Below are 15169 nucleotides of genomic sequence, written 5' to 3'. Positions count from 1 at the left end.
TTGAAAGCAAGCGCGATTGTATCTAGGATGCTCACTGAAGGAGCCCTATACATAACGCTGCCTTATTAGATAGCGTTGCTTTATGTGCTCAATATAGGATTTCTTGAACCGCCACCTCCAGGTCATGAATGTCGCCAATAGTCTTGGCAGATTCAGGGTGTCCGGGCTTGTCGGTAGTTCAGGGTCGCTGAAAGAGCCCAGAAAAGGCAAAGGCGAAGAAGTAGCACAGGAAAACGCAAGTGGTTACTTCCAACAAGATTTATTTGAAAGCACGTCAGGTTCCTACACACGGGAAGCGCCCATAACAACAAAAAAACCCTTCTCGTGGCCTCTAGGAAAGTGTGAATGTGACCACAAAAAAACAAAGACTACTCCAGCGTGGCTGCTTCATTGTCTCGATAAAAAGCTTCCTCTAATGCAGTCCCCAGAAGCAATTATATCCTTAAGCCACAAAAGGGCGGGATTTGTGATCCCATCTTTTATAACGGACTTTCAACGGCACTAAGGACATAGCACTTGCATTACTTTTCTCGAGAAGCATAGCGGTCCTGAGTTTGTTCATTACGATCTGTGCAACTAGAGATTCAGAGATGACACGTTGTCAGGTTCCCCTTTTCGTAATGCCACCCATTAGACGTCTTCTTGTCGTCGCTGTTTTCTAGCGAGGCTACCTTTTCAGCTCGCCGAGTCGGGGCTACCCTCGGTAATTTGTGTTCAGCACCATCAGCATGTGGCAGCACACCAATAGCCTCCTTGCTCATCCTTCTACGTAGTGGCTCGAAGATGAGTTTCTCCAGCTTTCCCGTCGGTGCCTCGCAGATGATGAACAGCAGGTAGCTGAGCAGGAAGCTCCAGACAAGTATAGTGAAGAAGAAGGACATCTGTCAATAAACGGAAGCAAGGCACAAAATGAATCAGTGCTTGAAATAACGGGAATTATAATTTGTTTCGTAAACACCTTAAGCATGCAGATGAGCGAGCCAAACATTGAGTTTGAAAGGTGCATGTGAATATCTCTCTAAAGGTTTCAGGCGCAACACTAGTGAACTGGTATCACCAAATATGCTATGGAACAAAAAAGTTTAGTTTAGCTGTTCCCAGTGTGTGCCACTTGAATGCAAGCAAGAGATTGTTCAGATAGCTTTTTTATTGCTTTTTTGAACTTTTTCGTTTGCGTTGAGCTTTTCGCAAGCTTGCCTAGCTCTGCTGTGTTTTTGCAGTAGCCGACGCAGGGCGGCAAGCTCACACTTCGGGTTTTTCGCGTCATTCGCGATTTCGCAAAACATCCCGAGCTCGCGCTTCAAACTTTTGGCGTCTACTGCTTTCCCGCCGCAACCCGAGCCCCCACTTTGGGGTCTTGACGCACCGCGCAGTTGTATACTCGACATTCCCCTTTTGTTGCATTCGCTTGCGACGTTGTACAGACTACCCCAGCTCCCCTTTGGCTTGCCGACGTTCCCAAGCGTTGCTTTGCTTCATACATTGCACTACTCAGCTGCCACAGCGACAATCCGGCACCGTTTGTGACATCAGTGCCGCTCCGTCGCTTCTGGCGAGGCGCCCTCTACCCATCTACGCAACTGCGTCGCTCTCTGCTCTGGTGCTCCAAATCTCCGCCGCTGCATCGTTGACCGCTCCGGCGACTGACTGAGCCGCATACGCAGTCCTTTCCCTTTCCCCTTCTGTTCCTCCTTTCTTGCTACGATTGCGCTCTGCCCTTCACGGTCGTGTTATGGTGGCGACACTAGACGCGAATGCGCAAGATCGTTCTTGTAACAGCTAGCGCTGTAAAAAAGCTAGTGCGCGCTGCCAGAGTCACACTCGCGCAGCACTGACGCTGGTGGCTCGAAGGGAGCAGGAACGCTCTATGAGTTATACCCATTTATTAGACTTATACTAGAGAAGATACACTAACGGTTTCATGAACCTAACAAAAGCAGGCAGGTGAAATTGTGGTATATAAATTCCCCCATCGCGCTGAAGGAAGCGCTAGAGCGCCGAGTTCTGGGAGCTCGCCAAACTGGGTCGGGTTTACTAACCAGTCACACTTGAGCATGTCGGAGAGCTAGGTGGTATTTTACTGTGTCCAGTCGGGAAATCGGAATTATAGAGTGCAGTTAAGAGCAAGTTTATGAACGGAATACAGGATTATGAATGCAACATATTGCAATTTTTTTTATCTGCGTACAGTATTTGCATTCAGCGTATAACTGACGCGCACAGCCCATTGTGCCCATTGAAAAGTGCACCGTTAGATCTTAGACAACGTGCCCGGGGTGAAAGTGAATTAAATATATCCGCGAACATCACATTGCATGAACCCTTGAAGGTCGGTATGCGCCTGTTCAGCCTATATTTCAAGACATTCAAGACATCTACTGAGTACCACCTTCTAGTGCCCTTTAGATGCTGCTGTGCGCCACATATTACGCGCTTACAATTTACGATGAATAATAGAAATATCGTTTCAATTGGAATATTTTAAATGTTTATTGGTTAATAGATGCATCTCGTATGCAGCGTACAACGTCGGCAGTCTGAAAGCTTCCAGGCAGCTTTCCTTTCTCTTTTGCCTTCCTCTCACCTCATTTTGCTCTGCTCACGGCAGTGCTAGTGGTGGACATATCACCAGTCACAAGCCAGTGCACGTTCTCTCTGTTTAAACTAATACACTCTCTCATGTACAACATAATTCATTACTTCCTGCGGTCATACGAAATATTTATTAACGCGGCATAGTAGGTGAGTGCAGTAAATTTTTCTCGCCTCGTTAGTGTCAGTATTCTAATAGATCAATAAACCTGATTTAAAAGAACACAATATACAGTAGCATTATAAACGAAACTTGGTTCTCAAAAGTCATGCGCGCGTACTGGTGAAGAAATTCAAAAAAAACGAATTCACGTCTCGACCTAAAATGGGCTCAATTTTTCACATGTGCATAACTGTTAACAAAAATAAAATATTTAGGTCAGGTTACTTACCACGAAGAAGTGCGAGAAGAACAACCTCTCTCTGGAGATGTGCAACCAAAGCTGTACAAAGGGCACGTGGATGATGTACACGCCGAAGGCTAGCCTGCTCAGGGGCGTGAAGAAGCTCCACGACAGGAACGTGTTTAAGAAGCCTGCGTTCGCGGAAAGACAGGTGGAAATACAAAAATGATTTCGTTTAATATAGTAAATAAAACAGAATACACATATGTATGAGCAGAGATGGTAAGAGAAAAGAGCACAGTCGTGTTAATGCATTTTCGAAGCACTCGCTGCAGTTGAAAGGGATACACTAGCGTCGTAAATTACTGTCCTTTCTAGATATACGAGAAGATACAGGGGTTATGAAAACACACATGGTGCACTGTGGAAATTAGGCCTGTAGTAATGTTTTCGAAGGACCTAAAAAAGCCTTCCTTCCACTTTACAGTCGTGAACAGCCGCGCTTCTGAAAATACCTATTCTTTTCAGTCGTATTTAAGAAAAAAGAAAGCCACTCGTAGACTGCCATCAAACCCTGTTTGATTTCCAATAGACGTGTGTTATTCAATGTGAATGGGATTTCGGTTCCTCCGTTGTGGGGCCGGTTGGATAAAATATAAAGAAGTGGCCATTTTATTGCAACGAGTGCTGGCGTCATCCCTCGGTGCGAAGGTGAGACGGCCATCAAGATGTCCTCCGTGCTGCTCGCATGGTCTTCGCCCGCGTTTACGTTCTCAGCAATAGATGGTGACATTGCGCCTACCATTTAGAATTGACTAAACGAACAAGAAATGAGCACAACTACGATAATAAACAAAGACCAGCTCCTAATTCCATCGCTGTGCAAAATCAGAGCGAGAGGCTCAGTCGACAGACACGTTTACAGCTGTCTTCCAGAGTGAGAGTACGCACATTCTGTAAGTAGACGTGATTTTGCCTTGCCATTGATTACTTAAAAAAGATGTTAAGAATTATATGGCACAACTGGAGCGCTAAAGCGGTTTGTTTACGGTAATTGACCTCTAAGGCGCCCTAATTTTTCTCAGACTGCGACACCTGAAGCCCTTGTTAAAATCCACTTAATGACACCGCACATGTAACATCGACTACATTACCTATATAGATTTGCGCTTTCGGGCATGTTGTAACAAAGCACAGTTATTAGAAAGATGAGGATTTCGCCTCAGGATGTGAGTACCTTTTTAGAGTGTACTGCACGTTCATGTGGGCAAAAAAGGAAAAAGCAACTAGGCACCATTTCTGGTGACTACGCTGGGTAATTGTAGCTCATTCTCCTGGGGCCATATTCTGTACGCTGTCCATTCTTCATTGCCCATTTCACGTCCATTTGGTCCTCTGTGAATGGTCATTCAGATATACCCTCCGCTTTCAAGCGTCCATGGGGTGCGACCCGACCATTGAGCTGTTGGCGACTGGACACCACCATCGGCTGCGATTGGCTGCTGTATACAGCTATAGTGGTGAGGTGCATCGCAGCGCTCTGTCAACAGCAGGTGATTGGTCCTGACCTCCGGTTGCCATTGGCTGCGATAGGCGGCCAATGGTGACGTCCGGTCGCCCACATCCAATGGCTGTGTCGCATCCCACAGACGCTTAAAAAACGCGGGCATATCTGAATAACCAATGACCGAGGACCAAATGGACACGAAATTGACAACTGGAAATGCACAGCTTTAGAATACTGACTCTGCTCCTCAAAGAAGAAGGCAATTGGTGGCATTCACACCGTCTTAGTGTCGTGATGAATCGCATGAGGAGTTTGCTGTGAATTATGGTTATTTCCGAACATTTTATTATTTTCGCCGGTCTTGTCAATTTTTCATTCCATGCGGCGTGTCTAGTTTCTTGTCCATCTTGCCACTGAATGTATTGGCGCTGCGAACTAATTAAGACTTCGACTGCTTCGGGCATCGACATGACGGGCAGCAGCGAGTATAAAAAGCTTTCTTCCTGATGCAAGGTTTCTCTCTTTAAAAGTGTCATAACGGCTGTGCATATCGTCCTTCCACCTTTCGGAAAAAAGTTAAAGAAGCATTTTACAGGCGTATGTAGCTTCCTGAACAGCAGGAGGGCAACGAAATCCGGTCCGGGCATGGCGACTTTTGTGCAGCATTGCTCAGCTTTGTGCAGGTTGTTGGGGACGAGGGGTCCTTGAGTGAGCTGACTCAGCGCCGCAGGTCCCTTTTCCGAATGACGTTGTCGGACTTGGTTATGAAGGAAACTGTACAGAGGGTTTATTTTACATATTTTACAAGATTTTGGAACCCATTAGAGGGTGATGGGGGAAGGTCGGAGGATCTGAGAAGATCTGAGGATGATCGAGGATTCGTTCCTCACTGCACTCGTCGTCCGGTTTAAAAAGGGTCCGGTCCCTAGGATTCCCCAGGTTCGAGGAGGTCTTCGCCAGGTTGGGCGTGGCCTAACTTGCGTTGTCGTACACACATACACCACTTCACATAGGGACACGCCTCCGTCACATGCCTCGCCGGAGAGAGAGGGTGCCGCTGGACAATCGGCCCCAGCAGAGAGAGCGTTGTCTTCGCGTCCGAACGACAGTTCTCACGCTGTCAAGTCGGACACGTCTTCCGGGAAGTCCGAATGGGCGAGACGCCGGCGAGCAGGCACAGTTGAAGGGGTGAGTCACCCCTGCTCGGTTCTGGCGGTCGCTAACTGCCTCCGTGCCGCACGGTCGATCTTCCGGGAACAATGTTGTTTACAAACGGCAGTGGAATCCTCCGTCTCGAATCCAATAAACCACGCGAGGACCGGCCGTGGGAACCAAGTTGCCTATCGCCGTGCAGTGACCCCGGTTGCAGGTGTCCGGACCGAATACGCAGCTGAATCAGACCACCGGCTGTCGCCAGAAACCTTACAGCTCCTCCGCGGCCCGAAAAATCTCGAATGTCCAGCGTTGACGACCGCTGGGCAGGAAGAGATGAGATGGCGTCCGTGTTGGTCCCCTGGATTGCAATATCATCGCCCCCAAGGCAGAACCCAAAGCACCACCAACAAAGGAAAGCGCAGGTGGGACGTTCCAAACGGCAAAGCACTGCCCCACCCGCAAGCGCTCGGACTTCGCCAAAGAATCACCAGGCTTCTTCCATTGACAACAACACACGTTTAAAAAATTGTGTTCACATTTGGGTTAATTTTGTGCCGATTGAGCGTGAAACATCCCCTTTTGAAACTGCCACAGCCGGATTACTCGGAACAAAGTAAAAAAAAAACTCACACAGGAGGAGATTCCTCTTAGTTCTCCCGCTTACATCAGTCTGCTCAAGCAATCAGCCTTTCCGTGCAGTTTCCCCTTCTTATAACGCACCGAGAAATTGTACTGTTGGAGAGCCAGACTCCATCTGAGCAAGCAACCATTTTTGGGGGACATCTGTCGCAGCCACGTTAAAGGACAATGGTCAATCTCAAATACAAAGTTTGCTCCGTACAGGTAACACGACAACTTCTGTGCTTCCCAAACTAAACACGCGCACTCTTTTTCGGAAGTGCTGTACGCTTCCTCTCTACTGGTCAGTTTGCGGCTGATGTACAGAACAGGGTGTTCTTCATGGTCGTAGCCAACTTGGCTTAAGACAGCACCCAGCCCTCTATCACTGGAATCACACTGGACTATGAACTCTTTCCCATAGTCAGGGGTCTAATGAAGGGTCGGGACACGAGTGCTTCCTTCAGGCTTTTGAAGGCGTTTTCTTTTTGGTTATCCCAACTTTCGTTAGTAGGTGCTCCCTTTCGCAAGGCGTCAGTTAAGGGACTAGCCCGCTGTGAGTAGCTAGGAATATATCGCTGGTAGTGCCCAACTAATCCAAAAATGAGCGAATGTCCGTTTTCGTCCGTGGTTCCGGAAATGCTGCGATCGGGGCAATCTTTAATTCGGATGGGCTCCTAGTTCCCTGGCCTACAACGTGGCCCAAGTACGTCACCTGTGCGCAACCAAATCTACACTTTTCTGCCTTCAGTGTCAGTCCAGCCTGTCATAAACTGGAAAACAAGGTCCTTAGGTGTTCTACATGCTCTTGCCAGGTTTCCGAAAAAATTGCCACATCGTCTAAATAAGGGAGTGCAAAGCACTGCATGTCCTTCAGTACGATGTGCATGAGTTTCGAGAAGCTGTAGGGGGCATTCTTAAACCGAAAACTAAGCATTAAGGGTCGAAAGGTGCCCGCTGGGGAGATGAAAGTGGCATACCTGCTCGTCCTTTTTGAGAGGGGAACTTGCCAATATCCTCGTACGAGATCGAGGGTGGAAATGAATTTCGCGCCGCTCAACCTTTCTATCCTTTCCTCTATGTTGGGAATCGGGTATAGCTGATCCCTGGTAATTGTATTCAGCTTTCTATAATCCACGCAGGGACGAGGATCTTTCCCTGGGGCCTCAACAAGAATTAGCGGTGAGGTATAGTCACTTTCTGCTGGCTCTACAACCACTAACTCCAACATGCACTGAATTTCCGCGTCCATTATTTCTTTTTGCCGCGGTGATACCCTGTAGGGTTTCGACCGTACCGGCTCATCAGAGGTGAGCTCGATTTCGTGTCTCAGGAGGTGTGTCTTTCCCGGGCGACTGCTAAACAGGTAAGCGAATTCGCTCAACAACTGCTTTAGCGTGTCGACCTGTGTCCCGCTTAGGAAATCTGCATTCACGGAGTGAGCCAGAATGTTCTCCACGTTGTCACTAGCGTCAGCACCTCCCTTCCAACCCTGACTCTCGCTGTCCAGCTCTTCTGGTTCATTTAGAGTCAGATTGACGATCCCGCTGCGTTCCACGAACGGCTTCATCAGATTACAATGATAGATTCTCACCTGCTTTCCCCTGCCTGGAAGCCTTAGCGCGTAATTCGTCTCCGAAAGTTTTTGGAACACTCCTACTGGACCATCCCAGTGAACTTCCAGCTTGTTTTTTTTCGATGGCCGGAGGATCATCACGCGATCGCCCGCGGTGAAACCTCGAAGGCGCGCGTTTTTGTCATAATAGACCTTGGCGGCCTCCTGGGCAGGTTTCATATTTCGATTTACTAATTCCTTCGTGTTGTTAAGGCGGTCCAGTAGGTGAAGCACGTACTCAACCACTGTCTGGTTCTCTCCTGTCCTTTCCCACATTTCTCTCAGCATTCGGAGGGGAGAGCGGAGGGCTCTTCCATACACGAGTTCAGCTGGGGTAAACCCCGTAGCTTCATGGGGGACTGTTCGTAAAGCGAAAAGTGTGGCCGGTAGACAATCCTCCCAGTCTGCTTTATGCTCATAACAAAGAGCACGTAGCACCCGCTTCAGCACCGAATGCCATTTCTCTACACTGTTGGACTGCGGATGGTACACCGAGCTGTGTAACAATCTTATTCCTCATCTTTCTAGGAATGTGGTCGTCAAGGCGCTTGTAAAGACCGTCGCCTGATCGGCTTGGATTTCGGCCGGAAATCCTATTCTCGCGAACACTGACAAAAGGGCGTCGACTATTTCTGTGGAGCTCAAGTCCTTCAACGGAATTGCTTCGGGAAATTTTGTGGCGGGACATAGCATAGTAAGCAAGTACTTATAGCCTGATTTCGTTTTAGGCAAAGTGCCTACTGTGTCTATTACAAGCCGGCGAAAGGGTTCCGAGATCAATGGAACAATTTTCAGTGGAGCCTTCCATGTCTCTCCCGGCTTGCCCACGCGCTGGCACGCATCGCATGATTTTACGTAGCGTTCTTCATCTTTGAAACAACCCGGCCAATAATATTCCATTAATAGCCGCTTCTTTGTTTTATTGATTCCCAGATGTCCTGCCCAGCCATTTTCGTGGCAGAGACTCAGAATGTCCGATCTGTATTTTTCGGGCACGACCAGCTGATCAAATGCTTTGCCTTTTCTGTCCTGGTAGTGTCGGTATAGTAAGCCTCCCTTCTCATGCATCGTTATGTTGCGTCTCGCGATGCCCTCTTTAGCTGTAAGGTGCAGTCTTTCCAAAGTGGGATCGTGCTTCCGTTCTTTTATTAGGGACTCCCTGTTCACCTGCAGAAGGCGATCAAAACTGCGCGATGTTGGAGATAAAACGGATCCTTCAGCGTTTTCTGATTCCTCTACCGACTTAGTGGTTGAAGTCCCTCGTCGCTCATTTGCTCGGTCAGCTGTCTGGATTTCATTCCTCGTTGGTTTCCTTCCCTCCTCATTTGATTGCAACGATATGCTGGCTGGTGCGTCTCTGGCTACCTGAGGTTCGGGAATCTGACTTAGCTGAGATGCGAGCTGACGAGTTTTCGATCTTGTGAAAGCTTGTATCACCCCGCTTCCGAGTTTCTGGCCTCTCTCGCGTAGCAATTGGTCTGATCGATTTGAGAAGAGGTAAGGATATTGAAGTGGCACGGCCTTCGAAACTGCGGCCTCAGTGATTAGCTCTCCAAACGGTCCACAAATTCTCACTCTAGCTATGGGAAGGCATACACTGTGTTCTTCTACTGCCTGTTTTATCCACAAGACTTCTCCCGCAAAATCGTCCACTGACACGTAAGACGGGTGGACAACGTCCATCGTCGCGGAGCTATCTCGAAGCACCCTGCACGGTTTCGCGTTAACGTGCAGCTCGTGCAGGTATGGCTTAAGGAGCTCTATATTCTCGGCGTTATCCTCGACGCACGAGAACACCAAACGTTGCTTTGTACACTTGGCTGCAAAGTGCCCGACACCATTGCAGTTGTAGCAACGAAATGGCCTACTAGCCTCAAACTCTTTTTTCGCGGCTTTGTCAGCTCCCTGTCTCTTCGCCTGTTCTTCAAGCTTTTCTGGCGCTACCTTCGTTGCCTCCGATTGCTCCGAACTTCTAGCACTTCGAGTCTTTCTGCAAGGCCCTTTTTTCGCATCGCGTTTCGAGCGTGTGACGCACCCTCTTCAGTGCTCAAGCTTCTGCGCGAAACGTACTCCTCTGCTAGCTCAGCTGCCCTTTCAACTGTGTCGACTTTTTCCCTGTCTTGAACCCACAGTTTCACCACTTGGGGAATGCTTCGGTAAAATTGCTCAAGGCAAAAACACTCGATGATTTTGTCTCGGCTTTCACAAACCTCGGCTCCTTTTAGCCACTCTAGCAGATTCGTCTTTAGGCCATACGCGAAATCCGGATAGCCCTCGCTATCGTTTTTCATTGCGTTCCTGAATCGCTGTCGGAAAGCTTCGGCTGACAGCCGGTACCTTTTTAGCAGGCTGGCTTTGACGTTTTCGTAGTCAGCTGCGTCTTGTGTGCTAAGTCTCGCTATGACTTCAGCTACTTCACATGGCAAGAGTGCCAGAAGCCGTTGCGGCCATGTACTGCGAGCAAAGTTCTCCCTTTCGCAAGTTCTCTCAATGTTTCCCAGGTAAAATCCTATGTCCCTTCCACTTTCATAGGGCTGCATGAATCTGTTTTTAAATCTATATGATTGTACATAGCTTACTCTTTCAGGAGACCCGGCTCTCGTACTGTCGCCTTTTTTCGATTTTCGCTTTCAAGCTGCAATCGCTTTACATTTCTTTCTTTTTCAGCTTCCCACTTTTGCCGTTCTTTCTCTTTTTCCCATTCCGCTTCCCTTTTTCTTTTTTCTTCCTGTACCAAATTCCACGTATCTACCAGCCGATCGTCATCTACGTGTTTTTTAATTGTCTTGCATATTTAAAGTTTTGTAATTTTTTCCTGTACTTCTATTGACAGTTCCACGCATAACAACAGCAAGTCCGACTTTGACAATTTCATAAGGTCCATGACAACGCTTTCTCCGCTTTGGCAATGCTATCTTCAAAATGTCGTGAGATTACCCTTTCTCAATTGACATACACTTCCCAGTGATTCTAGATTATTCTCTCAACATCTGAAGCCTGGCGAATCCTATAGCAAAATGCCGAAACGCTTACCGGTTGAGAAAGCACAATGTCGCACGGTCCATCCCAGCTGCTGCCAACCAGTTGTTGGGGACGAGGGGTCCTTGAGTGAGCTGACTCTTTCAGCGCCGCAGGTCCCTTCTCCGAATGACGTTGTCGGACTTGGTTATGAAGGAAACTGTACAGGTGGTTTATTTTACATATTTTACGAGATTTTGGAACCCATTGGAGGGTGATGGGGGAAGGTCTGAGGATCTGAGAAGATCTGAGGATGATCGAGGATTCCTTCCTCACGGCACTCGTCGTCCGGTTTAAAAAGGGTCTGGTCCCTAGGATTCCCCAGGTTCGAGGAGGTCTTCGCCAGGTTGGGCGTGGCCTAACTTGCGGTGTCGTACACACGCACACACCACTTCACATAGGGACACGCCCCCGTCACATGCCTCGCCGGAGAGAGAGGGTGCCGCTGGACAATCGCCCCCACCAGAGAGAGCGTTGTCTTCGCGTCCGAACGACAGTTCTCCCGCTGTCAAGTCGGACACGTCTTCCGGGAAGTCCGAATGGGCGAGGCGCCGGCCAGCAGGCACAGTTGAAGGGGTGAGTCACCCCTGCTCAGTTCTGGCGGTCGCTAACTGCCTCCGTGCCGCACGGTCGATCTACCGGGAACAATGTTGTTTACAAACGGCAGTGGAATCTTCCGTCTCGAATCCAATAAACCACGCGAGGACCGGCCGTGCGAACCAAGATGCCTATCGCCGTGCAGTGACCCTGGTTGCAGGTGTCCGGGCCGAATACGCAGCTGAATCAGACCACCGGCTGTCGCCAGAAATCTTACAAGGTTCGCATCCTTTCAACACATGCTCTAAGGCCCCACTGTGAGTTCAATTGTGCTCTTAATTTCTGTTAGTGTTCTGCACTGTGTGACGCTGTTCCAAGCCGCGAATTTATGAAAGGCACATTCGACTTCGGCACTTGTGTAATACAAGCTGAAGCGTACATAACCTCCTAAAAACATTGATGGCCTGCAAACTAACAAGCAATAGACCTTTTGGGTGCAAATTTCACAAAACTCTTTTATTGCATCGAAATTCTTAGCTTGAGTACTTTAAGCCAACGTGAATTTCTCATATTTCGTTTTATCGAATGCGCAAGTTTTGAAATAACGATTATTAGAGGGGTTATTGGACGATTTTGTGAACACCGTAAAAAGCTTGCGGCGTGTTAAGGTGGTGTCATCGTGAAGATTACACGCAGCAAGAAATGCAGAAAGGCTCAAAAGTTGGCTCTACCCTTCCATAAATTTGTGTCCCTTCAGTTCTTATTGTTTAGTAATATAATAATAAAAGTATTATTAATTTTTATTGCCCTTCGAATTTTCATGTACACATTTTTTACCACACGTATGTATAGAGTGCTTGTGGGTGGGTAGGCAGGTCAGCGGGTATGTACCAGGCAAGCATGTATCATTTAAAGAAATCATCAGAACAAGAGTCAACTCGGGTATGAAGCAAGATTTTATTACATTTGTAACAAAAGCAAACAATCAACAGGAAACAAAGAAAAGGAGCAGGCAGTTTCCCAATAAAAAAGTCCAACAAGCATTCAGAAGAATCTAATTGGAGTAGATCCATGAAGCGGTGTCGGTCCACATCGAATGCATACTTTTAAAGATTGGTCCATTGTTAATGTCGCTTTCTTTTCATTCGTAGTCCCTTCTGCAGACTCCAGTCCTACTAAACCCTATTAACTCTGCCAGCTAAGTTCATACATACTTTTATTCCAGGCAGCCACTATCGGAGATTCTCAAGCAAGGAAATAAACATGACTTTTTAAGCAGTGGTCTTTTATATCTTGCCGGTTTGTAATCTTTAAGGAAAAAAGGAAGAAAAAACGGACCGTGGTGAATTGACAAGCAAATATTCGACGTATCTCGACACACGCAGCAGATGTCAAGCACGGATTTGCGGCGTTCGAAGGTCGCCATAGCCGCTCAGGTTTTTACTGCAGGCGCCATAAAACTACAGCCTGCGGAGTTGTTCCAACCGCGTCGGGGCGGGTCACAACCCAACCACGGGTGCACGGCCCCAAGCCCGCGCGGCGACCACGCACGAAACCTGGTCTCGCGCATCCATCGCGTCAGACTTTTTATTGGCAATTATTTTCGACTAGCACTCGATCATGCTAGAAAACTGTTTCTGTTTTCAGTTCGCTCATTTTGACGGATCGGACCTGCAGCCGCAAGCAATTTGTTACACTTCAAAGATGAAGTACGTGAGATCCAAGTAAAGATCCAATTTGTCTGATGAATACTTGAAGCCTCTGCTAATTATGCGCACAATAGGTTTGTAGCCACGGTTCACATCAGCTGCACTGTTCGCATTACACCTCTCCTTTGTGCTTCTCTGTCTCCCTTGAAGGGAATATCTTTGTACTGACATTCCTACGGAGCTAGCAACCACAAGACGCCGCGCATATTTGGACATTTCATTTCTGCTCATATGGCCGCGTATTTATATTGTGTGCGTTTTGCATTTCTAAAAATATTAATTTCTGTTTGTGTTACTAGCTATTTGTACATTTGTGTCCATAGGTTGTGTACTGCCCAGAGAAGTTGAATTGAAATATTAAAAATAAATAAAAGGTTGCCATTTATGCCGTAGGTCTGTGTTTTATATTATTGTACTTTTTCAACTTTATCTGCTTGATAAATCTAAAATTTCTAAAACCTAAAGCATTGATAAGTCTGAATTGCATAAGTCTTGCCGAAAAGTTGGGAGAACCCTGGTCTATATAGTGCTGCTGAGCACCACTCAAGTCCGACAGAACTGTAATCGGTAGTACGCGGGGCATCTAATGCCACGGGCAGTCTAACCGCGGTTAAGCTTAACAGTGGTTAGAGAACTGAAATTATCGCGAATCGCAGCTCGCCGATGTCACACGGCTGTCCTCGGTTCTTGGTTAGCGCAGCCAATGGCCGCTTGGGTGGAACAAACTAAGTGAGAAGATCATCGGCAGAGCGAGGCTACATTTTCAGATATCTTTGTTATTTACAACGCAGTATCTAGAGTGCCGTTCGACAGTGCCACCCGTTGATAGCACTGCCTCAATCATCATACGCCACCGCGCCTCCCACAAGCCGTCCGCGCCAAGCAAACACGTTGCTGGCGGTTTAGCATTGCTAAGCACGAAGTACTTTGCGAAAGCACAGTTTTTCGCAGGTGGACACCACCGCAGCTTACCTGAAAGCACGACTGAGGTGTCCGCTGACACAGGGTGCCAGTTATGCGCGTGTTCAACTTTTGCATCGTCAATGAAAATTCACCTAGTGCACACCGGCGGCCTATGCTCCAGTACCAGGTTTGTGCATCAATGTTGCCAACGTCAACGCGTATTCCTCAAGTGCTGTGTATCTGCCGCAACGTGTTCCACACCAACGCATGCAACGCACATCTCTCCGCCACCAGATAGCTCAAAGCGCGAATAAGTTTGACAGTAGTATTTGCGATGAACAACACCACGTGCAATGCACTGCGCAAGAGGGTGTTGCAGTTCAACACGAGGTGTGTGCGGTCGAATCACCGCGATCGTCGAAATCTTTGTTTCGTGGGCAGTGCGCTTTCTTGTGGGGAGTATATGCTGCCCTATAGAAGAGCAGCCTAGCTGTCTCCCCTGACAAGATGCATGTGTGTGCCTCCCAGAGTATTGATGTAAGGGAAGGTGGGGACGTGCAGGGGTATGGTGGGACCGTATTACCCAGCCTGGTATTTTGAGGCATACGCACTCAGATTTTTCTTTTCCGCACTATATCCATGCAATAAAGAAAAAACGCTGCGGCGATAGCCTATAGGGCTCTCGCGCTGCGGCCTGCGAAGCTTACCTGTCCGCTCAACCGTGGGTTTGACTCTCAGTCAGGGATATTTATTTGATTTATTTTATTTGTTACTTTCCCTTGGCACAAACCCGCAAACACCGCAAACGTGCAAACATACCAAGATCTTGCTCAGGGTTGACCCATCGAAATAGTACCTTCGCACTCAAAGGGTTGTCCCAATAAATAATAAGCCCTGGGATAAAAGAATGTCAAAAAGGAATTCTTCTTAAGGACGGCTGACCCGTATCGAGAAGCTGGTTGCAGTGAGAACTGCGATACTAGCAAGTTTCTCCTCACAGCTGCATGGTATGGCTGCCAAAGGCGCGCCGCGGCTCGCCAGGTCTGCTTGTGCGCTAGCGCCCCTGCTACGGCGTCGCTGGAATAGACCACATCTTTATTTTAGTACGAGACAGTGGGGCTGACAGCAGACGTTTTTAGCATACCGGAGACGTGCTACCGGAGACATATAC

At 47.9% G+C, this 15169-nt stretch overlaps 1 protein-coding gene across 1 annotated transcript in view; it reads right to left on the bottom strand.

The window, feature by feature from the left end:
* Nucleotides 1-243: 243 nt before the first annotated feature.
* Nucleotides 244-15169, bottom strand: part of LOC144111935 (nose resistant to fluoxetine protein 6-like) — a 52567-nt gene continuing 37641 nt past the window's right edge. The window contains exons 14-15 of the mRNA XM_077645026.1: nt 2985-3127; nt 244-881 (exon numbers count right to left, since the gene is read on the bottom strand). Of these exons, the coding sequence (XP_077501152.1) occupies nt 585-881; nt 2985-3127 (440 nt within the window). The 3' untranslated portion in view covers nt 244-584. The remainder of the gene's footprint in view (nt 882-2984; nt 3128-15169) is intronic.

The sequence above is a fragment of the Amblyomma americanum genome, unplaced genomic scaffold (genome assembly GCF_052857255.1).
Source record: "Amblyomma americanum isolate KBUSLIRL-KWMA unplaced genomic scaffold, ASM5285725v1 scaffold_19, whole genome shotgun sequence".
Taxonomy (NCBI): Eukaryota; Metazoa; Arthropoda; class Arachnida; order Ixodida; family Ixodidae; genus Amblyomma; species Amblyomma americanum.
This window is presented reverse-complemented; position numbering and strand designations above follow the sequence as displayed.